Raw genomic sequence first — 23188 nt, 5'->3', positions numbered from 1 at the left:
TTCACCTCCCTCTTGCGTCCTGGAAGACTCTGACATGTTGGTGAAGGTGCCTGTGTTGCCGCTGTGTGTATTCCAGGAAAAAAAAGACAGGTGACATGTTTTGTCTGCGCGAGACGTTAAAGAAACAAACCGCACAAGAAATAATCAGGGAGATGGAGGAACGGACAGCTGAACCCTCGAGCAGCTGTGGGAAAATGTTGCCTTCCTGCTAAGATTTGTGTCTTTTTCAGGTGGGAGGGAAAGGATGAGAAGGAGGTCGGTCGTTGCCAGGAGACAGGAGTGGTACATGTCAAGGTGGACCCCAAATACTTCCGTCCTACTGAAGTGGTAAGTCAGTTAATATAGCATTCTTGAGAGTGACTTTATCTGCTTTTGAAGGAACGCAAATTTGGCGCTAGCTTTGAAAAAGAGTTCAAATGAACACTGGTGGCCAAATACACCAGCAGGTCCGTCCTCACTCTACGTACTCTACGTCGTGCTGGCATTTTTTATTTCCGCATATATTCTGTATCATAGCAACTAGACACACCCCAAAGTATTTCAGCTGCGCCTCCAAAGTGCTCTCAAGCGTTCTCCGCTGGGTGTTTTCAGCTGGAGGGAAAAACGCTTGATGGCCATACTGCTTGTGAAACTGACATCAACAGTTGTATATAGCATATCGACCAACCCTACTTATTTAATGATAACTTGCTGTTCGAGCCTGGGCAATAATCTGCCGAGCTCATGTTTCGTTCGCCATGCCGCATACGTCTGGCCCCTCTCCCATTCAGTCAGGTTTCCGGAAACTACCCCACATGAGACACATGTTTATCTCATGTGGGGTGGGTTTAAGACAATGGCTGACAGAGGAGCATCATGCTTGAATTTAAATACTTAACGTTACTGGCGTTCTCTGTCCAGCATGGCTTACCGGGCTCAATATGGATCAAAAATGAGTCAAGATTATGTTACTGCATTGCCTATTTCTCACCTCAAATGTTTTCAGGAGCATATTTTAGTGTACTGTTAGTAAGTTTGTGACCTGGCCGCCATTTTTTTCCTGCTTCAAAATGAATCAAGCAATGCCTCAACTTGCATGTATCGCCCAGCACTGCAGTTTGTCACTCAGGAATGCAGACCATGTCAACAACTTACACCCCACTGCTGCAGCATGAAGTTGATCTACTGTAGTAATATGTGATTCATATAGTTCTATGTACTGTAATTCATGACACAGCACATACTTCTTGTTCCATATACCTGACCTTAACATGAATGTAACCTGTTTTATCTGCATGTATCTGATTACCGGTCATTGTGTCTGGGACCATACACTTATCAGCTGTAACGGCTCAAGTTGACAGCCTCTGGCTGCTTATTGTATGCTTTTAAACAGCTGGAAGCAGGCCAGAACGCCTCTTTAAGAGTAATGTAGGCTGCATCCTGCTAGTTGGTGCTGAATAGGTGCTCATATTCAGGCAAACACTCTTGAAAAATGCTCTTTTGTTGGATTGACTCACTCAGCTGGTGAGGCAATTCTGCTGCATAAGATGCTGCTTCGAAAGCTGATAAAGCTGTAAGTGATGAGCCATCATTTTATCCCTCCATCTCCCCTCTTATATTTGGGAGGTCCTTCTCTCATCGCTGTGGCCCAGGGGAATTGTGGCTGCTCCCCTGAGGAGGGTGTAGGGTTACCCCAGGGTGTTGTGGCCGAGATTAGCTGTCAGGTTCTCGTTATAAAGCCAGGAGCGCCCCTCTGCTGAGCTTTGCCCTGGTGAGATTAGAGCTGAGATCCAGTTGAGTGATGGCAGAGGATTAGCAAGGAGGCCCTGCTGAATGACTGCTGAGGCGAAGGAAGCACCAGTCACACACCTGGGCCTGTATTCTTTGTGTATGCCGGCTCATTCATTCAAGGTCTTAGCACTGAATCCACACTGAAAACCACTCCAGACACTGGTCAAGTCAGCCAACGGTGACCCATCTGCAAAGGAACAGTTTGGCGTCTCTCACGAGCTTTTGTGATACATGAATAAATGGATCATGAGTAGAACTAAAACTAGCTGCAGCATCCACTTACAGACTTCATCAGCCGAGGGGATTTGTGAGAGCAGCTTTGAAAGGTTTTAAAGATCAACACCAAACAGCTACTGTAAAGATTTTTTAAAATATGAATTATGAATCATTTTTAAACTCCTGTTTCTAGCAACAAAGAAATTAAAATGCAAATCAGCAGGGAAAAAGGAGAAAACGTCTCTGTTTCAAAAAAGTTCCCATGTTATATATATATATATATATATATTCATACATGTTCATTATTTGTACATTGTGTCAAACTCAAAGACAAAGTTCACATGGAACAGAAAATGTATTGCAACTCCAGAGGACGGCGTACATTTACACCTGGCCCGTCCACATTCATCACGACTTCACCTTCAATACTGAAAGTCATATTTTCCAGAGCTAGAGTTATGGACATGTCCTTGATTGATGAACTCTGGTTCACCAGCCTTCTTCCAAGAGGGTGAGACGCCTCCATGAAGATTTATTGGAGAGTTTGAGTGATGCCAAAGGTCCTGTCTGAACAGGGCTCCACAGTAACAGTTGCCAGGTTGCCATTGACAACAATATTGAGAAATTGGCAACCAGTTCTTGGCCTTTGGTCACCATCAGTGGCAACCACCTTTTAACATACTGTTTAACGTGCACCCCAAAATAAATAAATCAATATTTCACATTTGTTGCATTAGTGATATTTAAATATTGCTCATATTCGCATTTGGTTTAGAAAGCACGGTGAAGCAAATTGAATTGTTTGACTGTGGGGCAAGAATTTCCACTAACTCGTCATCATAGCAAAGAAACGTGAATATGAACTAATCTGACAAAGGACAAGGTGAACCTGCACAAAAACATAAATGAAATATGCAATTTTTGGGTCTTTTATGTCACATAATCTTTATCAAGCTTATGTGAAACTGCATAGTATCGTAATAACTCAAAGGACTGAAAATAGCAGCCATATTTTTCAGTTTTGGCAACCGCTAATGCCTGGTTACCAGCCTGGCAACCACTTTTAAATGTTTAGCAGTACTTTAGAGCATAAAAGACCGGAAATATAAAACACCTGTACATTGTCACACAATCTAATACAATAGCCCTGCTGCTGACTTTGTGTTGGTTTCATCATATTGTAACTATTTGCTAAGATTTTGCTCCCCCAATCGTCAAACTAAGTGTTGTTTACTGCACACCTGATAGACAGGTGCATAATTACAACAAATCATTTAAAATAAAATAAATACCTCAGCCCAGTCACTGCATCATTTTGTTTATTAGAGATACACTGTTGCTGTGGTGGACTTCTAAGTTCAGACTCCCAAAGGTAACATATTATTCAGTCCGACCAAGAGTCCACAACCCAAATCATTCTTCGTGTTTTATATTTGCGTTTCACTTACCTGTTTTTAAATGAATGAGGGAGAATAACTAACTAGTTTCTATTAACTGCAACATGTGTTGCTCAGTGGGAACTGAGGGTTAAAACCTGCAGGGATCACAGGAGGGAAACGGTTCAGTTACAGCTGCCGATTCCTCGGCTCCGTCTCACTGTCTCTTCATTTCTGTGGTAGGGGTTAAAGAGACTGAAGAGTGTTTAACCTCTGACCCCAGGAAGACAGGAAGTGACTGACATCGGCCTCACAGCTCAGCATTGTGGCTCTGCTGAAGTGGAAATACCTGTCATCAAGTTTGTGTGTACGTGTGTGTGGGTGTGCATTAGAATTCAGCTGACTCAGACACGTGTATTGTGTGTTTGTGTGCTTGTGTGTTTGTGTGTGAGAGGGATCAAAGGAGACGAGAGCATTTGTTATCAAGCTAAAATATGGTCCTGCAGATACCTACTGCTACTCACTTTAGAGTCATATGCTAGGTGTCTATATCTTTGTCTGTTTGTCTGTGACCAGATTTTGTCACCGCGAAGCCACAACGCTGCATAGATGCGAGATCCTGTCAAGAAACTTCAATGGTGTGTAGTTGAGATCAAGACGAAGGCCGAGCTCAGAGATGGGTGTGGTCTGAAGCAGGGAAGTAGCCGATTCGGCGCTGGGGCTCGTGTAATCTCATTGCAAGATGGTCTCAAGATCGCTGTTGTGTTTGCTGTTTAGGTGCTAGAAAATGTGGATCTGTGTGGGGCCTGTGTGCAGATGTGTGTGTGTGTGTGTGGCTGTATCTGAGAGGTGTGAGACCTCAGGCTGTGTGTTAATATATATGTAATTCATCATTATCCCTGTCAGTGTGTGTGTCTGACATGAGCTCATTTATCTCCCCAGCCCGGGTGACAGGGGGTTAAATATGCAGGTGTGCTTCACATATGTTGAAAGTGTGTTTCCTTGTGTGTGTGACCGTGCACTCGCCAGTGTTTATTTGCGATGAAAGGCCTCGAGGCTGCAGAGATGACGGCGAGTTTGTCTTTGGTCGTGGACGCTGTTTACTGCGTGTCAAAAACATGCGTGTTAAAAACAAATAAATAAATAAAGCTATCCCCTTTCTCTGCAGATAATCACATGCGAAAGTTGTCAGGGTTTGTTTTGAATAAGGCTACACGTAAGTTTCAAACTGATCCAACCGTCATGGCTGCTGTTTGTTTCCATTGTATGTGTTTTAGGAGCTATCAATCACACTTGTCAGCCTGTGGGCTTCTGCCAGCACTGAGGTTTGGCTCAGGTGAGCAGCCTCTACCTGAGCCTCTGCAAAGGTGTGTCATGGCGTATTATGCTCTAATAGTTATGATTTACTTTTTGTTGCCAGGTGCTGCACAGCACTGTGGCCGCGGATATTTCGAGTGCGATCAGCTGGTTCTCACGGTTGCATTTAAACCTTGTTGAGAGATTAACAAGGCTGGTAATAATCGGTGACTGTGTGTACATGGATCAAGAGGGGAACTGTTAATACTAAAATTCACAATGGGTGTGTGAATTAGTACAGAATCAGGTGGAGTAAGGTTGTGATTAGGGCTCTGTGCATGGGTCTCGCACAAGTACAGAAAGAATGGAAGTGCAGACTACAAAAGATGTTAAGATGTTAAGGGACGCTGCAGTGATTTAGTGTTGCATCATTATATAAAGTTTGTGGATTTACAAGACTCAGATTTTAAAAAAGGATCGAAGTTATTGCAAAGGAGGCCAACTCCCTGATTTTTAACCCCCCTACAGTGGGTCAAACAGCAAAAATGCTGAATCTCACCCCTCTCTTATGTACACTGTGAGCGTTCATCAGCCAAAAGTCAAGTTAACTGCAACTCCCGATAATCTTTTGCACTGTTACCATCCTAACATTATCGTTACTATCTTATAAATGTCTGTGTAAGTGTTTCCACATCGGCTCTTCCCTGCCTTTGTCATGTGCGGTGCGACTCATTATGAGACCTCAGTTGCCTTCAGGTTCACCTTAAAACTCGTCCTCCACCCTGTCCTCGAAACGCTTGCTTCAAAGCAGGGCTCGACTTTCACTTTTGCTCCTGAGTTTAAACATGTAGGGATGTATAAAGATGATTAATAGTTATCAAGTAATGTAATTTTTCCTTAATAAAGGGATACGAGAAGACATTTACAAGCACACTGATTTAATTAGTTTGAATGCACAAAGTACACTAGGTTTTTAATCATTTCTACTTCAAACTGCATTCATTTAATAATAAAATACACAAAAGAATGCATGTTAACCATAAATAAACTTTGACTAGTGTGAACAGGTAGAGGTTAAAGAGGGTTAAACATCCTTCTGATCTTAAGTGAACTGTCTTTCAGTGCACACGCCTCTGCGCTCCCCGACGTTCACACCCGTCCACAATAAACGTAACGCATCCAATATAGTAGTTTGATTTGGCTCAAGATTTCTAAAAATAAATATAAAAGCGTGTTCAGCTCATTGGAGAGTTACCAAATAACCTGTGTCATGATCGTTCATAACTGCAGACGTCTCTTTTTCTTTTATTTGTTTAAACTTCAACCTGAAATATTTATTGCACATCCCAATTTGTCTCGGTTAGCGTTGGAAACGCTGATCGTTCATGTGTGTGTTTTGGACTGCGGGGATTATGTTTGTGCATAAGTTAGTACGTGCACAGATTTGCATCACTGTGTGTGTGTGTGTGTCTACGTACGTGCAGGCACACACTTGTGCGTGTCCGTGCTAATGCAGCCCAGCTGTCGTGCTTCCAAGTTCATGTGTCGCTGCGGGGGATAAACTGCTGCGAGTTGAGTGACAGCACCGTGGTTTTTGTCCAACCTCTCATGAGGAGGAGGAGAAGTGGTGATGAATGGGAAGTTGTCTCTCAGTCTGTCTTTATCTCTCTCTATCCCATCAAGTGATTCGCATAACTCCCCCAGTGTCATTTTCTCAGCACACCTCTTCGCCCTGTTTGGCCCTTTTGCACTTGTGTCTGTGTCTCAGTCACGGTGACGTAACACGCCTTTGGTCGGCTCCACAGGAATGCCCTTCCAGGCGAGATTATCCTCCTGTAAGAAAAAAGCAGACACACAGTTTATCATCTACCACCTAGTCACTCTGCTGAAACAAAGGTGCAGCTACTCCTTTTTTTATTTTTTTTTAATAATCTTTATTTATACAAGTAAAATGTCACAGAGATCCAGGGTCTCATTTGCAAGAGTGACCTGTTCAGGTCGGCAGCAGCAAAACACAAAGTTACAGACTAACTGAACACACAACACACAACACAAACAGTACAAACTGCAAAGGGCAAAGAACAAGTTAAGTACAAGTTAAGTTATGTACAAGTGCAGACCCCCACAGACCGTCTGAACAGCCTTCCTACAAGCAGTTTGAAGTCCCCTAAAGAAACAAAGCTAGACTCTAATAATATTCTTCTTGTTTGGACCGTTTATTATTGAAGTTTATTCAAAACACTTTAGGAACAGGGCTGCAAGTTTGTTATGACAGAGCTCTTCAATTTCCCAAGAAAATCCACAAGAACTTGATCTCATAGATGATGAGCAGATTCACTATCACAAGGGTTTTGTTGTGACAATAGCATGCTCCGAGCATGAAATGGTTCCAGTTTTGGCTCGGTGCACAGTTCCCCGCTATCTTTATCAATACATCTAGAAGTTATCTTCTTATTGACAGATTGGAGAGATTTCCAGCCATGAGCCATCAGTCACTTGGCAGCTGTGAGGCGGGTTAGCCAGAGGCACCTCTGCTTGAGTTCCAGGCTAAAGCTGTTTATTTTGATCTAATGTTTTTTTTTCATCTATAATCTCTTTTCGATCGGAGAGATTAAAAATGTATGAAAATAGTAGAAAATTTAGCGTCATAAGTTCTCAGGGCCCAAAGGGACGTCTTCAAATGAGAAGCTTGACAAATGACTCGGAAGATTAATCGATCGTCAAAATTGTTGTCATTTAATTTTCTGCTTCAATTAATCAACTAACTCACAGGATAACTTCGGAGTAATTACGCTGACATCAGTGCGGTTCACAGTGGCAGGAGTTGGAAGCTCATTATCTCTGTGGTGTGTTTTGATTGACAGAAGAATCCCTGTCAGAAGTTCCCATTTGTCAAAACGAGAAATGTAAATTTGGCTTTGTTAAAGTCACGTACTGGCGTTCCCTGCAGTTCACTCACATACCACCAATATGTGCACTACCAATATGTGACTGATCCTTTTGTTTTTAACATGCAAGTTTGTTCTTGTGCGGCACAAACGAGTGAAAAGCAGGAGTGAGCGCTGCACAGTGTCGAGTGTGTGCTGTACACACACACAGACAGACGCACCATAATACACAGTTTGTGCTTCCAGGTTAAGGTTTATCTTTGTGTTTGTGCAGAAAGGGAAAAAGACACAAACGGTTCAAATGATTTCTGCTCTTACCTTTGCTGTGATCCACGAGCAACATCCTGATACGACATCAGACCCTGTTCTCACTGGTTCATGGGGCCACTGTTTGTTATTTATTGTCAGTAAGAGTTGTATGAGTCTTGATAAGAGCATTAACTAGTTTTACTGCTTAGACTGAGTGCAAAAATGTAAGAGTTCTTACAGCATAGCTTAAACTAGCAGGAAATGATGCGTAGCAAAATGTGGGTTTGCCCCTGTGCGGTTTTTATGGAGCAGTTGTCAGGCCTGCTTGTTTGTTTCTATTTAGACAGTAGGTACATATCAAAAGCTCCCACATCAACCCCTAAAAATAGTCCTATCACCGCACCACACCTCTGTGTGCGTGTGCATATGTGAAAGATCCTAAAGTTCCTTCTCGCCTCAGATAGCTGTCATTCCAGCAGTGACGTGTGTGTGTAGCAAATTCACCAGAAACACACTCTGCTGCATATTCTTATAAGTCATCACTCCCGCCGTCATTGGACGAGGAGCTCACACAATGGTTTCAGTGATCCAAGAGAATAAAGACGGTGGGTGTTGTGGTAGCCTTTTATGACTGTTGGCAAACGGAGTCCACCCACCTGTTGAGGTCATCAATATGACAAAGAAATACCTGACTGATCTGGTTACTAAATAATGTTTTGCATTGTCAAGCTTTATCAAGTTTAAAAGCACAAGTCCAACCCTTTGGATATTCAGTTAGATATCATCAGTGTGCGATGTGGAATGCATTCCTCGTGGCTTTGTGATGAAGTGTCCTGACCTGCCTCCACTTCTGCAGTTAGTGATCTCACGCGTCTCACAGAGCGTCCTTTGATTGCTCCAACAGACGGGCCCTGAACCGAGCAAAGTTGGACATGCAGTAAGAACCAAAACCTGCTAGCTAGCAAGAAGACTAGTTTGCAAGCAGTTGATTATTGAAAACCTCAGGTAGAGCCATCACGGAGCTGCTGCAAGGCCCCCGAGCCCGCACATGCATGTGCACAAACCACATTACAAGTTGCATGGCACAATGTCATACAAGTAGAGTCAAAAATGATATGCATTGTGATAAAATATTTAAACAAGCATGCAGCATTACAGAACATTGGCTTTATGGAAAGATTTGTAAACAAAGCGTCGCATCGCGATGACGTCAATCAATGCGTGTGACGTGTTACGGCGTGATGACGTATGGACAGCAAAATGCATTAGCGCGAGGCCCAGGTAGTGTGAGTACAAACAGGCCTGGGCCGCCGGGGTTGTGGGGGGGGGGGGGACAAGTACCCTAAAGCACGGGGCACGGTGCGGAAGGACAGTGTGAGTGCGCCCTAAGAGGACCAAGAAAAACAAAATGTATACTTCTTTGAACCTTTTCAACCTGGGACATTGTTACAAACACATGTTGTACACCCAGGCGTTGTTCAAACTTGTTTGTTTAAACTTCTAGTCGATGTCTCGAGGACTCGAGAGATATAAAACGTGTCAGACGATACTGTGGGAAAATGTGTTTAAAATGACACATGTACAAAATCTCATGACAGCTTGAAGAGTTCCAAATAATGTTATGGTTCAGCCGTGAAAACACGGTGGTTTAAGTAATTCCTCCAGTGTAAGCATCATATAGTTCCAGTGATGTGTTACCACAGGCAGAGACATAATATAGATGCTTACTTATGTTATGTTGTCATACACTGGAAAAGAGCTGTATTTTCCAACGTCATGGCTGCTTAAGAAAGACATTTAAGGGGGAAAATCCGAGTTCAAGAGTTTAAATTCACATGATATATTTAGCTGGTCCGTTGGGTGGTACCAGGCTGAACACATGGGCAGTGTTGTGGACCCCTACGGCCCCATAATCTCTGAATATACCAAGTATATCAAGTTTAATTCCAGGCCAAACCTTAGTGTTATTGTATTATACCTGGTGTTGTTTTATTCTATTATTGTCTCAGTTACTCACTTTAATTGATCATATGTCATATTCCAGCTGTGCGATCATGCAATCTGTTGCGCAAAAGAGTCGGAACAACAAAGCGGCAGAGGATTTTATTACTACATCTTTTTTTTACTACGAGCTGAGGTGGAGCAGTTACAGGTTGGCACAGTGTGATGGTATGTAAATAATATAATTACATAGTAACAAGTTGTTAGGCCCGACAGCCAAGTGTCTTTTGGGGTGAAGGTGAGGACGGAGAACAACACAGAGGAGCGTTTTGTCACTAAAATGAAAATAGCTGGACCATAATAGTGACTCCACCTTAAGTTAATGAGTCTGGTTGTCACTAGTAAGCACTGCTACATTTCTAGTGTTAACCGCGCTAACTTCATACTCACCGCCGCACACTCTCTCTCTCTCTCTCTCTCTCTCTCTCTCTCTCTCTCTCTCTCTCTCTCTCTCTCTCTCTCTCTCTCTCACTCTCACTCTCACTCTCAGTTCACACCGTGTTTAAAACAGTTTAGTATTATAATTTTTGGCCCGGTGTGATATTAATCTGAATTTGGGGGTTAAGTTGCTCCCACACACCTGGGACACCATTCTCTCTCTCTCTATATATATATATATATAACACCTTTGATTTGGGTACGTTAATATAATGTATGAGTTCCAGATGTCGTCAATATAACGAATGACAGTTAAGTGTCTTTAACCGAATTCCAAAGCCTGATGATGATGACGTTTTAGCATATCGCGTGGATCTGAGTGGTCAAACGGCTTTTGACTGTTCCGAAAAAACTTTAGAGGGTTTTGCAGTTGGTGTGTAAATGTGATTAACACAACATGAGGTCGTATTTATTTTAAATGGACGAACAATATGGAGTTAGTGTGTAAAGACCTTAAGGTGAGGATATGGTCAACTTAAGTAGTTGTACAAGATGTCGTCCGTCTCCGTTGGAAAGCGAAACTTTGTAACCATTCTGTGGGTGACAGTCGAAGGTGAGGTGAAAGGGAGAGTTGTTATAGTTGTGGAGATAACAGCGCGCATTTTTAGACAACCATTCCTTAAAGGGATGTATAGTGTTTATAGCGTGCTGAAAGATGATAAAAATAGTAAAGAATTTACACAAAAGCCTGATAGAGATTATCAAACCCTTCCTACTTCCTCACCATTCACTCTGTGACATGTTTAATGCATGTTGAATTGTTGGCTTAAGAAAATAAAATTCAGTCGCTGCAGTCCCCCCTAATTCCGATAGCGAAAGGGGGTTCGAGAGAGGGGCTACAGACGCTGCTTAGCCATGTGACGAGCACTTTGGTTGAAGCATAGTGACACCTTTAGAGTCCGTATGGTGTGTTTTGTAGCAGCAGACATGAGGTCCTTGGTTCTCAGGCCTCGTTGAAGAAACAGAGCTGGTGTTGGGTTTCATTTGACTCCATGCAGGCGGTCCAGACCTCATAAATCCTCTCCTAGGATCCTTGTAGCGCTGTCTCCACACACAGAATGACTATTACAGTTTCTTTGATTGTGAGAGGACGAGACAAGCTTTGTTTGAGCTGCTGTCGAGTGTCTTAGTTTTTCAGCAGACACTGTATAACCCATCTTAAATCCACACCGATCACCTCTTTTACTTTGTGAACTTTCGACGACACAATAACACTTGTGGTAGACAACTCATGCGCAGACGTCGTAATATTGCAGTAACCACAGTGTCAGATCCCGCTGTGGAGCAAATTCTTTATCCCACCGATGAGAAAAACAGGTATGGCCCCACACACACACACACACGTGTGTGCTGCTGACATAATGGCTCCTGGCAGGCAATAACTCATACACTTCTGTCCCTGTGCCCCAGAGAAGATTTTAACAGTTGGCCTGTTTTGTTGCGTAATAGCTACTATTTAATGAAGCCTGAAATATGGTGGCTATTTCAGAGTTTCCCAGTATTAGGTAGGAATTCTCTTAAGGCTTCCAGTTGAGAGGATTTTCAAAGCACAAGAGGCTCTTGAATCCATCAGCTGTTTCATATTCTACTTCTTCAAGGAAAGCTTTACAATGTGGGACTTGTTTTTATTCTTCTGGCCATTATCCCTTTGGGGTATTATAGCATTTTACCACCAGGTTGATTATAGAGATACCCCACGGCAACACTGCAAGAAGCTCCACAATGAAGAACTCATACTCCCTAGCCTTGTGAGAACTTCCTGATATCGCCAGCTCCATTGTATTTTACTCGCAGAACAGTCTGGTAACCTGCAACGGAGAGATTTGTAGACATTTGCCAACGTCAAAATTTAGCGTTGGTTTTGAGGCAAGTTTAAGTGTGACACAACTAACTTTTTGGCTCACCTGCCAAGGGGTCCAGTAGATGACAGAATCTACCGGTAACACATTTTTTTACCAGACAAATAATAAATGACATCTTTTTGTTACATAAACATCTGTTTCAGCCCTTTTCATTGAGATGACAGTATTATATAGCAATACATGCGTAGAAAAAAGGCCAAAGTCTTATTTAGAAATACATTTTTTGATATTAATTGAATTTTAAAACATTGCAAATTGGAAACATTAACAGTGCAAAACTTTGACAAAGGAAACACTCATTAATGACTCATCAGGACTACAGATTGGACAGATCTGATCCAGTCTGCATCTCCAATCAGAACTCCTCATCACTGTCTTCAGCAGACACCATCCATATATAATATATTAGAATAATATAATTATTATAATAATCTAACAGTCAGGCCACCTGCTTCTAACTGAGCTCTCTTACCACAGCATCATCACTGTGCTCAAATCACACTCACGGTGACGCGTACACTACGTTGCTTCTGAGGGGAACTCTTTTCTACAGCGTTGACGTGGGGGGAGCTACTTCAGTGCGACACACAACAAATCACCGGTTTAGCGCTAATGTTTGCTACCGTCATAATTAATAATTTTATAGCCACTACAATGTTTTGCTATATGATGCATAATATATTGCATGAGCACGACCATAGGGACAAACATTTACCTGTCCTGTGGCATGGAGTCCTCCAAAATTAGGTCACCGGGACGAATGGTGACCGCTAGTTTAAAAGTTGAAATCAGTTGAGTGACATTTTCATTCAGATATCTTCAGATACCAGATATCAGATATCATCAGAGATCAAGGTACCCCTTTAAAAAATGGCCATGCCGATGTTTCCCTCACCAATATTTAGCCTAACTTTAGAGAGTTATGTGGTGCCAATGGATTCCTTCAAATGAAAATGTATTTGGAACGGAAAGTTGATTTTCTTTCTCTCTTCAAGTCGATTGGAGTTGATTTGAAGTGAGGACTTTTTAGAACTTGCTTGAAAGCTCATGTGGTGATGCTACTTGCACTTCTTCACACTGCACACAGTTTTTGTAGAACTGATGTCTGCCTTCATTTGATTCCCTCCACACTCGCTCCTAAAGCTCTTTCTAACAGTCAATATTAGTAACTACAGTTTCATCATAACCAGGAAGAAAGACGCACAAAAAAACAGTGGTCTTGAATGAAAATGCAATTTTCCTTTTCAGGGATCATTTCGCTTTTTATCACAGGGCTGTGACAATGTTCATCAGTTGGCGTCAACGACCTGCTAAATACTTTAAACCTTTATCATGCAATTAAATATGGATTTAGGCAATATTTGCCTGTCTGGACGGTATGGGATAGGGTGGAATGAGCAGCTATTATTATCCTGCTTTATGTCTCTGGCAGTGCAGTGGTGTCAGTCAGAGGCCGGTGGTGGAAGCCAGGGGCCGGTCGGGACTGCTGGCTCTCTGAGGTGCTTCATCTCGAGGCCGTGGCAGCGGGACCTCTAACTGAACCACAGCCGTTTGGATGGAGAAGTGCTGAGGCAGCAAACTCAGCCTTTTTGTACTGGGTGGAGTTCCTATACGGCACTATAGGTCTTTGAAACAAGAATAGGTGGCGGTCGGCCATGAGCCAGTGCATGACTTTATTATCATGCAAAACATCGTCCCAGAGCTCAGATTCACACATCATTGTCAATTATGTTGTTTTATTCCACACTTGTTTCTCAGCCGCAGTAGTTAGCACCAGCATCTGTGATCAATTTGTGCGATTTATGTGTCAGAAATTAGTCTGTGTTTTCAAAGCAGCGTGTGTCCGTGTTTGGCCGTGTCGTATTGGGGTGTTGGCGAACAGACTGAGCTCCAGGATTCCTCGGATTCCTCTAAGTAGAAGCCAGTGATAAGGGGAAATGTGAGGTAAGGAGAGGTCTTAGTGTTCTGACAGCAGTTTGCAGCGTTGATGGATTGAGGTGAATGTTTGAACACCAGACAGACATAAAGGAGCAAATGGCTTTTATGAGCCACAAGATTTATCCGTTGTACAAGCTTTTGTCGAGCTCCGCCAGCTGAATTTATGGCACTTGACACACGAAACGGCTATCAGTGTTGAGTTTGGCTTTTTTGGCAGACGTCCGCGGCACTTTCACACAAAGGAAGCATGAAATATTAGCATTATTTTAAAAGGTTTCCGTATATAAGGGAGGAATTGGGTGTCCTCTCCAAGATGGTTCACAGTCAAGTCATTCACTTTTGCCTTACCTGGAATTCTGCTGTCTGGAAATATCGCTGACAGCCGGGCGCTCTGCTGCTCTGAATGAAAATAAAAAGGGACAATAAAAATTGCACTGGTCCCAAATTTTCACTCGTCATTGAAATTTGAGACCATGTCAATTCGATTCAATTCAATTTTATTTATAGTGCCAAATAATAACAGAATTTATCTCAGGACACTTTACAGAGTAGGTAAAGACCACACCCTATGACTTATTTATGATTTACAGACACCCAACAATTCCCCAGTAGAGTACGGTGGAGACGAAAACCTTCACTATAACAGACAGGAACGTCAGACAGACCCAGCTCTGTGGAGGACGCACATCTGTCTGCCCCTCAGAGAGAGGAAGAGAAGGAGAGAGAGAGAGAGAGAAAAGACAGACACAAAGACAGAGACAGAGACACTTCCAGTAACTATAATAATATCTATAGTAATTTGAATATGACTTATTAATACAGCAGAACAGTAGAAACAAGCACAGCTAAGGTGATAGATTATAACAGCAGCAGGAAGCGTCATGCAGGACCACGGCGGCAGGCACCACCACCATCAGCAGAGACCTACACACAGGACCACGGCAGCAGGCACCACCACCATCAGCAGAGACCTGCGAGACGACAAAGCACAAACAACTCCGGGGAAGAAGTTGAATTAGTAACATGCATTGATGAGACATGAATGATACAGACAGAGAGGAGAGAAGCTCAGAGTATCTGGAAAAGTATTATCCCCATGTCAGATAGTTTCCATACATATTTAGATGTGTTTTTTAATGAATCAAGATCTGACTAGTCTGGATTGATAGACTTTTTTAATGCTAGAGAATTAAATGTTTTTTTATTTTTCTGTTGGTACTGACACAATAAATGTATGAATGAATTTCTCTGCATTTGGAAAATTGAGCTTCATCACAGATGTCCTATAATAGCTTGCTTATAATGCTTTGTATGAAAAACGTGGCTGGAGACGGAGAGGAATGTTAACTTGGACCTGTTGTGACCGGGAGATTTGGACATCTTCCTGGTGGTAATTCCAGTTTTGATGATATTAATTGAAACTCCTCATTGTTACTGATTCGCTCGTGCTGCTTGATGGTTCAGTTGCTCGCATAACTGCAAAGTAGAACATGATTCTCTGTCCGCACGTCAAAGAGCGTGCACAGGTGTTGTTTGCAGACCATTTATTTACGTATACCATAAACATATTAGTTTCAAATGTGTGCATCAGATGTGTGTGTTGAGACAATCCCTGTATGTGTAACTCCTATTAAAGTTAAACTCCTGCATTAAACGTAGATTGTGTCCGACCAATACAGGATTTTTGAGACCAAAAATGAGAATGAAAATAGACTTTTCTATGTTGATTTTGCACCAATGTCGTGGTACTCAGTTGGCTGCTTTCCAAAATATATAACTCAATTAAAGAATATTTAACCTTATCATACATACAAAGTATTACATTGTCAACCACTTCTAGAAATGAACGCTAAGAAAAAAATTAATAGCTATATTACACCGTTTCGAAATCACCTCAAGCATCGTTTTCTGCATTTTATGTTCTGTAAAAACCGTTTTTCATATCAAAAGGGCTTTAAATAGCTGATAGGTCGCGGGTACAAGCGGTCTAAATGTGTTTCCTCAGGAGGGGGGCTGGAGTCTCCCTTAGAGAGAGGGGGAGAACATTGAAATGTTGAACGTTGAAGCGTTGAAAGGAGCCAGTTGAGGTGGTTCAGGATCATCTTGTAAGGATGAACCCTGGGCGCCTCCCTAGGGAGGTGTTCCAGGCACGTCCAGCTGGGAGGAGGCCTCGGGGAAGACCCAGGACCAGGTGGAGAGATTAGATCTCCACACTGGCCTGGGAACGCCTCAGGATCCCCCAGTTAGAGCTGGTTAATGTGGCCCGGGAAAGGGAAGTTTGGGGTCTCCTGCTAAAGCTGCTGCCCCCGTACTTCAAAACACCCCAAATAAACTTTTAAAGTTTTACTCCGTAGGATTTTCATCTATTTAATTGTCTTTTAAGTTCTTATCTATCAGAGTGCGTTGAGACAATGTTGATCGATCGTATGACCCACTAATAAAAGCACTTGTTTTTTTGCTGAGTATTCAAATCTGTGTGTCTGTGGAGACATTCTTGTTAGTGACGCTGCTGACAGTGGTTGGTCTGTCGGCCCAGATCGTCGCTAAACGGTTATGCTGTGTTTACTTGTAATCGGAAATCAGGAACTTCCAACTTCTGAGTCAAGCTTGTAGTAAGAGCAGAAGTGTCATAGGCATGTGTGTGTGTGTGTATATGGATTAATAAAGTTTACAAAAGAGACAATGAGCAAAAAAAAGTCAACACATAGTGAACGTGACAAGATGGAGGGCTCTGAAAGAACAGGCTGCGCTGCAGTTACATCTTACCGCCAAAGAGGCCGCTAGAAACAACATATCTCAATTGTTACGGATTATGACTCTAACTCAATTTATTTCCAGTTTTCCATCAGTCCAGCCACTGAGGCACAAAGGTGTCAGGTATGATGCGTTGTCATGGTAACGACAGCTTCCTTCTACTGTTTGGCAGTGCATTCGACATATCTGTACTAACATTTCCATAAGGCTCGCTAATCTGATGAGGGCCACTTCCTCTCTGATCGCTCTGCTCCTCTCCTTCCCTCACTCTGGGTTTTGTTTAAAAAAAAATACCTGTAATCTATAAATAGATAAAAAAGGAAACATAACAGAAAATACAATAACTGCTTTAAAGTGTGAGTGCTGTCCTGCACATGAAACTTAAAAAAAATGAAACTCGCACAGCCACAGAAGCAAGCAACTAAACGTGTGTGTGTGTGTGCATGTGTGCGTGCATGCGTGTGCACGTGTGTGAAAATTATCACCTGTCAGTTTCAGTGACATTAAGCCCTTGTTAGCTTGTTTGATTGAAAGTCAAACTGTAATTGCATGTAAAGGGATTATGTATTATGTACCACAACATGATCAAAAGCAGATTTGTGTTGAGGGAGAACACACACACACACACACACACACACACACACACACACTCATGTTAGGGTTGGGTGCGGTTGTCTGTAGTTTAGAAGCTATGATTTAAAGCACTGCTCTGCTGTCAGCCATGTGTATTTCATACTAAGTGGCTAGTTTGACTATTTTCCCTCCCTCCTAATCGGCCACATGCATGGAGCCGCTGGTGACAGTAAAGTGTTTTTTACCACTGTTGACTCCCTTTCCAACGTTTCATTCTCACCATATCCTAAACATAGAGACACAGGACTCCTCTATTACTATTGTTCTTCCAATATGGCGTTGTCATGTTTTTGAGAAACTGGCGCCATTGCTATGGAAAGGAAGTGGAACACTGTCGTTGCAATTGTGAACGAAACATGGAGTCGTTAATTCAACCAATAGGGGGACACAACCAAAACCTGTTGTGCCACCTGCTTTGGACGTAATCACTCATTAATGGTAGCAATCAGTGGTTATCAGCCTCATAGATATGGGTTAGAAGGTGCCTGCTTCACCTACCAGGAGGATCAGAAGGATGCTACTATCTCTTCACACTGACTGGTCGCCATTAGGACCCCAGGGCATCACTTTTTAATGATCTGGGAGACGCGTTGCTATTTGTTAAGGTTTGGCCAATAAAACTACATGGATATGTTTAGGAAAAGGTTGTGATTTGGGTTAAAATACCAAAGAACGTAATGTAAGACAGTTAACCTATAAAGTCACTGTTAGACGAGACGCAAGCTTGGGTCTCCCATGTGAAAGTCCTGTGTTGGTCTGACCCAACCACCACCTCATTCTTCTCTGTTCTGTGAAATTTTTGGTCTTTTAATACTTCCTACTGTCATTCTAACAACACTATGGTTAAGTAGCTTAAAGCGATGCTGATGGGTGATCCAGATTACCATTACAATAGATCATAACGGCGTACTAAGGCCATACCGCCTCATGAACAGGACTTGAACACCCAAAATGCATCCTCCTCCTTTGTTTTCTTTGCAGGAGGTCATCACAGGCTCAGCATTGCCTCCCAGCAACCCGATCCTCCACCGCACTGAAATACAGAGACACACCACCACAATGACACAAAGAGGCCAGCCGTGTTCTAAACATGTTTTTAACCATGTCCAATTCTTTGTGCAAGGTGGTCATTGACATCAGAGAACTGTCTGTCAAGGGGACACTAAAGGGGGGAGAGTGTGGGAGAGAAGACGGAGGGTTTCCGACAGATACCACTCCCTCGCCACGCGTGAACTGATGTGAATTTAGGTGACGGGAGGTTTTAACCCCTGGGAAAGGATCTGTAAGGGGAAAAGGGGACAGAGAGAGCTGAAAAATGGGATTGACCCTTAACCCTCAGTGTCGGTAATGTGATCCTGGTATCTCTATTGTGGAGGGAGAAGGGTGGGGAGGAGGTCACCAGGGGAAAGGGAAGGTAGCAGCTCCACCACGCTGCTGATTAGAACTTCCTGTGGTCAGCCACAGTGCTGCGGCGTGGAAACACACACTGAGCTACATTTAAGACAAACAGCACATTGAAACATGTAAAAACAGGCAGTTTTTTTGCTTTTTTAAAACCATTTGACTCAGTTAGAATCACAAGATATGGCTTGTTCGGCAGGGCTGGACTACAAAAAAAAAACCTACAAACGTTCCAAATATTGTGTAATCTGGATAAATTTGCAAATATCCAACAAAAAGCCAAACCCATCAGACCTCCACGAACAACATCTGACCTTAAAACCAGTAAAAGACTTGATAAAAGCAATGAAACTTCACACAGAAACGAAATTCTGCTCAGTTAAGGAGTTGAAAAGACGGTATTTTAGAGCCTATTTTTGCTGCTTTACATGTGATTCACCAGTAGGTCATTACTGAAAAAGAGGTTCATACTGAACCACGACTGGCACAGCTGGAGGAGGTGAACCTAGGTGTGTTTCGCCCCGAGTGCACATGGCAGTAGATCAGAAAACATTCCATGACATAAAATGAGGCTCGACTTGTTGCAAGAAATTTCCTTATCCACGCAGCATTTTCCAAATTCTATTGGAGCAACCTGTAGTTGTGTTATCAAGCGTGAGTGCCGCCAGTCAAATGAGGAGAGAGACGTCAAATGTGGAAGATACCAGGATGGAAATCACTGCGTCTTGCCTGGTTTCATCTCCACATGAACAGTTTATTTTTGCTCCTGACCTTTATTGTTTTAGCCCGTTTAGATTTCAAGAAAATATGAAAATGAGAGGGCGCTTATCTACAGAGAACACTGCTGAGCTTTACTAATATCAACGGTATGCAAAGCAGCCCTTGGATGCTACGTCATCGCTAACCTATAAGGATTTGAATATGTCAGGGGAGGTAATGATTTATATTTTTGGATACTCTTTCCGTCTTCCCCTACTCTGCAACAAAAACAAAACAGATCTGATGTTGCGGAGAGGGGCGTTTATGTCTTCCTGTTGCAGGTTCACCTAGGCACAATGGGGTTAACTGATATGGTCATTACCATGGTTACGTAACGTCATGTTTTCATACCTGTAATTATTGTTGAAGCTACCATATCAACGGTGGCCCTGTGAAAATGAATCTCGAGAGTCACGTAACAAGTGTGCACGTAGCGCAACCTGCAGCGTTGAGAGGAGGAGTTGTAAAAATGTCAGAAGGAACCGACATTCCAGCGTCATATCGGCCAAAAAAGCGCCTGAAATCGGCAGCATGGGAGCATTTTGGATATCTGCGAAATGAGCAGGGAGTTATTGTGGAAGATGGATATCCAATTTGGAAAGCGTGCCGTCAAAAAGTTGGAACACTTGGAAACCGTTTCAACGTCTTCAAAATAAATACCCACTCCTCTATGATCAAGTTACTGAGCTGGTCCAAAACTTGAGACTCAGCTGGAGTACTTCACAAAGTGCTAATGTTTACTTTATCTTGCGGAGATGTCCAGTAGTTACCTGGATGTAACTCCAGTTCTACGCGTATGTGCTGAGCCCTCTATTTTCAATAGAAATTAGGCTGTGCAGTTTCATGTGCAGGACCAGGTTTGAAAAATACAATAAAACAAGGACTGTTGCTTTAATTGAAAATGCTTCCTTCACTAGTGTCAAATCTCATATTGTGTCGTCCCTGGTTTCACCTGCAGCGTAAATAAAGAGTCTTAAACGTATTCAATAACTCTTGAACTGAAATTCTCATGCTAAATCACACTATCAGCTCAGTTTATGAACTTATTTTAACAAAATAAGGCTCTATACTTAAGAAAACCTCTTGATATATATATAACCAGACTGCTGCCCGGCAGCTTTTGTTTATATTTGTAAAATTCTGTATAAAGGTGTCCGTTTTCTGCTAATTAACCTAATTTTCTCACTCTTCATGCAGCAAATAACCCAATCACCTTTAACTAGGTGTGAGTGGAGAGGTGGGGTTCCCAGGGGCAGGCACTTGGCCCCACAGTGATTTATCGTTTAATTGAGCTGACTCATTAAAAGCTAGCTGTAATTGATGCCATAAAAAGCCTGGCCGCCAGCCAAACTCCGAGGTTGTGTAACTCCACGGGTTTAGCATGCAACCTACCGTACCTGAAAATACGAGACTCAAACGAGCGGAGCTGTGTTTTCTGACGGCTTCTTTGTGTTTAAGGCTCAGTCTGACGGAGCCGAGACCAACTGAAAGAGGAGTGCCGTCTTCCTAACGCAAGCAGTTTGTGCAGGAGCTTTAGTCTGCTCGTAGGAGAAAGAGAGATTGTGTGTGTGTCTGGCAGTTTGGTATTTCCTGAAGGAGTTTCCTCCTACCGTCAGAGCGGAACCACCCTGGGCCCCTCAGCAGTCCAACCCACAGACTGACCCGGTACTGCTCCCAGAGAGAAACAGAGACACGGCAGCAGTGTGGAGCCACATTAGATACGAAGGTGTACGGATATAAAAGAGCATTGATAAAGATGTGAGGTAGTTAAGGCAGGAACGCGTGGTCTGGCCAAGCAAAGGCAGTGTCTCCAGTTGTGCTTCAGGCTGTAGGCGTCTATCCAGTGGTCTGGTTGTTTCTGTGCTGCCTGTATTTGCATACTCTGCAGTTATTTGTACCATGATGTCAGCTGTGTGATAGATAGCTGTATCTCCATCACCTTAGAGTAATTCGTTGGCTGCGGTCTGCCCCAGAGATATCGAGGGAGCACAGAGGATTGTGGGCCAGGATTCCTGCGCTATCAGCCAGCCTTACACACCGCTGGGCCTGACGAGAGAAACCTGCCAGACGAGGTGGAAAGAGAAGGGGAAGAGAGGGAGAGTTTGTTGACAGGGTGAGGGAGAAAAGGGTGAGCCATGTCAGCCTGCGTCTTTGCCCCCTAGTCCCAGCTGGGCTTGATTACCCAGAGTTCTCCACTGAGCAGCTTCGGGGAACAAGGCCGTCGGATTGTCAGAGGGGAGAAGAGGGGAGGATCTGGGCAGGTTTTCAGACCCCCGGGCTGAACTGAGACCAGCGCTGGCCAACACTGCTATGACATTTTATAAATATCGCTGCTTTCTGTTTTGAATGTTGCTGTTATGTGATGATTATGAGAATGAGAATTAGAGAGACATACAGTTATTTCAGCCTCTGTATGCAGCATTTTCTAATATCAGTATTTGGACTACTTTTCCCATAATGCAGCAGCTTCCTATCCATAGATATATATTATATATGTATATGCATAGATATTACATTGGCTGCTGCTGTTCATTGGAGCGACACGTCAACATGGCCGCCATCTTGGTACAAGGAGCTACGTCTCCTAATGCACGTGTGTCTAGAGGCAGGAGATCTCGCCACCATTCAAATCATCAACATCAATGTTTGTTAGCCCCGAGGTTGTCTCTCGAATAACATACAGGGACAAACATCACGTTCAGCATCGTACTGACATATTCACTAAACACCTGACTTAAGCTAGCGACTTAAGCTTCATTTAGCCAGTCACTTAACTTTGTGTTATGGACCAAAGGACATGTTTGTAACAGTAAAACTTTGAAAAACAACTTCCATGTTGCTCAGTTTAGGGATTTTTTTCTGAAGATCATCCAAAAGCTGCACAAAAAGTATTTTTCTGAGAGTCTTTAGTCGAGGGTGAGAACGGGTCTTACCCCTAAAAGCTTCACACAAACCCAGATATGGCATTTACGTATATATACTGTAAATATGGGGGCTAATATGGATAAAATCTACTATCACAAAATGTCATTTATATCCCTTAATTGCTATGCAGTGAATAACGATTCAGTATTTTTTTGGAAATTCAATTGAGAAACCATTCCTAGTTAAAGTAAGAAAGAGGTCATTCTTGGCTGTTACCTGAAGTAAATAGTTGTAATGCAAGGCAGTGTGTTTGAAAACTCCAACAAGTCCAATGCTGCCAGGAAGCAGTCCAGCTTCCAACAAGAAGTGGGAACCTCGGTAACTCACGCTATGTCATCATTTCGCCCTACACTCCAGGCCGTTTCACTTTTAAGAGTTGCAAATGTCACATTCTTGTTCCTGTTGCAAAAACAAATTCAGGGATCCACTGTGGTCGCAAACGTTACTATAAGGTGCCCCGTTTGCAGGCTTCACCACAGTCGATCACACTGAAGAGAAGGACTCTAAATCCAGCGTTCTGCCATGTGCAACGTTCAGAGAAATACAGTTCTGCGTTGGTTCATTAGATCGATCGATTTACTGCTGTGCTTCTTGCTGAAGCATCAGTTCTGTCAGGATCTGTTACTCCTGCAGTTACTGGACTGTGTCACCTGTGGCACCCGTCGTATTTTACAAATAG

The 23188-nt window shown here is 42.9% G+C and overlaps 1 protein-coding gene across 1 annotated transcript in view; it reads left to right on the top strand.

The window, feature by feature from the left end:
• The window catches only part of gmds (GDP-mannose 4,6-dehydratase), a 189605-nt gene that overhangs the window by 147857 nt on the left and 18560 nt on the right, over positions 1-23188 (top strand). Inside the window, exon 9 of the mRNA XM_083940494.1 lies at positions 231-327. Coding sequence (XP_083796620.1) covers positions 231-327 — 97 coding nt within the window. The remainder of the gene's footprint in view (positions 1-230; positions 328-23188) is intronic.

This window comes from Echiichthys vipera (genome assembly GCF_963691815.1).
Source record: "Echiichthys vipera genome assembly, chromosome: 3".
Taxonomy (NCBI): domain Eukaryota; kingdom Metazoa; phylum Chordata; class Actinopteri; order Perciformes; family Trachinidae; genus Echiichthys; species Echiichthys vipera.
Note: the sequence above shows the minus strand (reverse complement) of the source record. Positions and strands in the feature narration are given on the sequence as shown.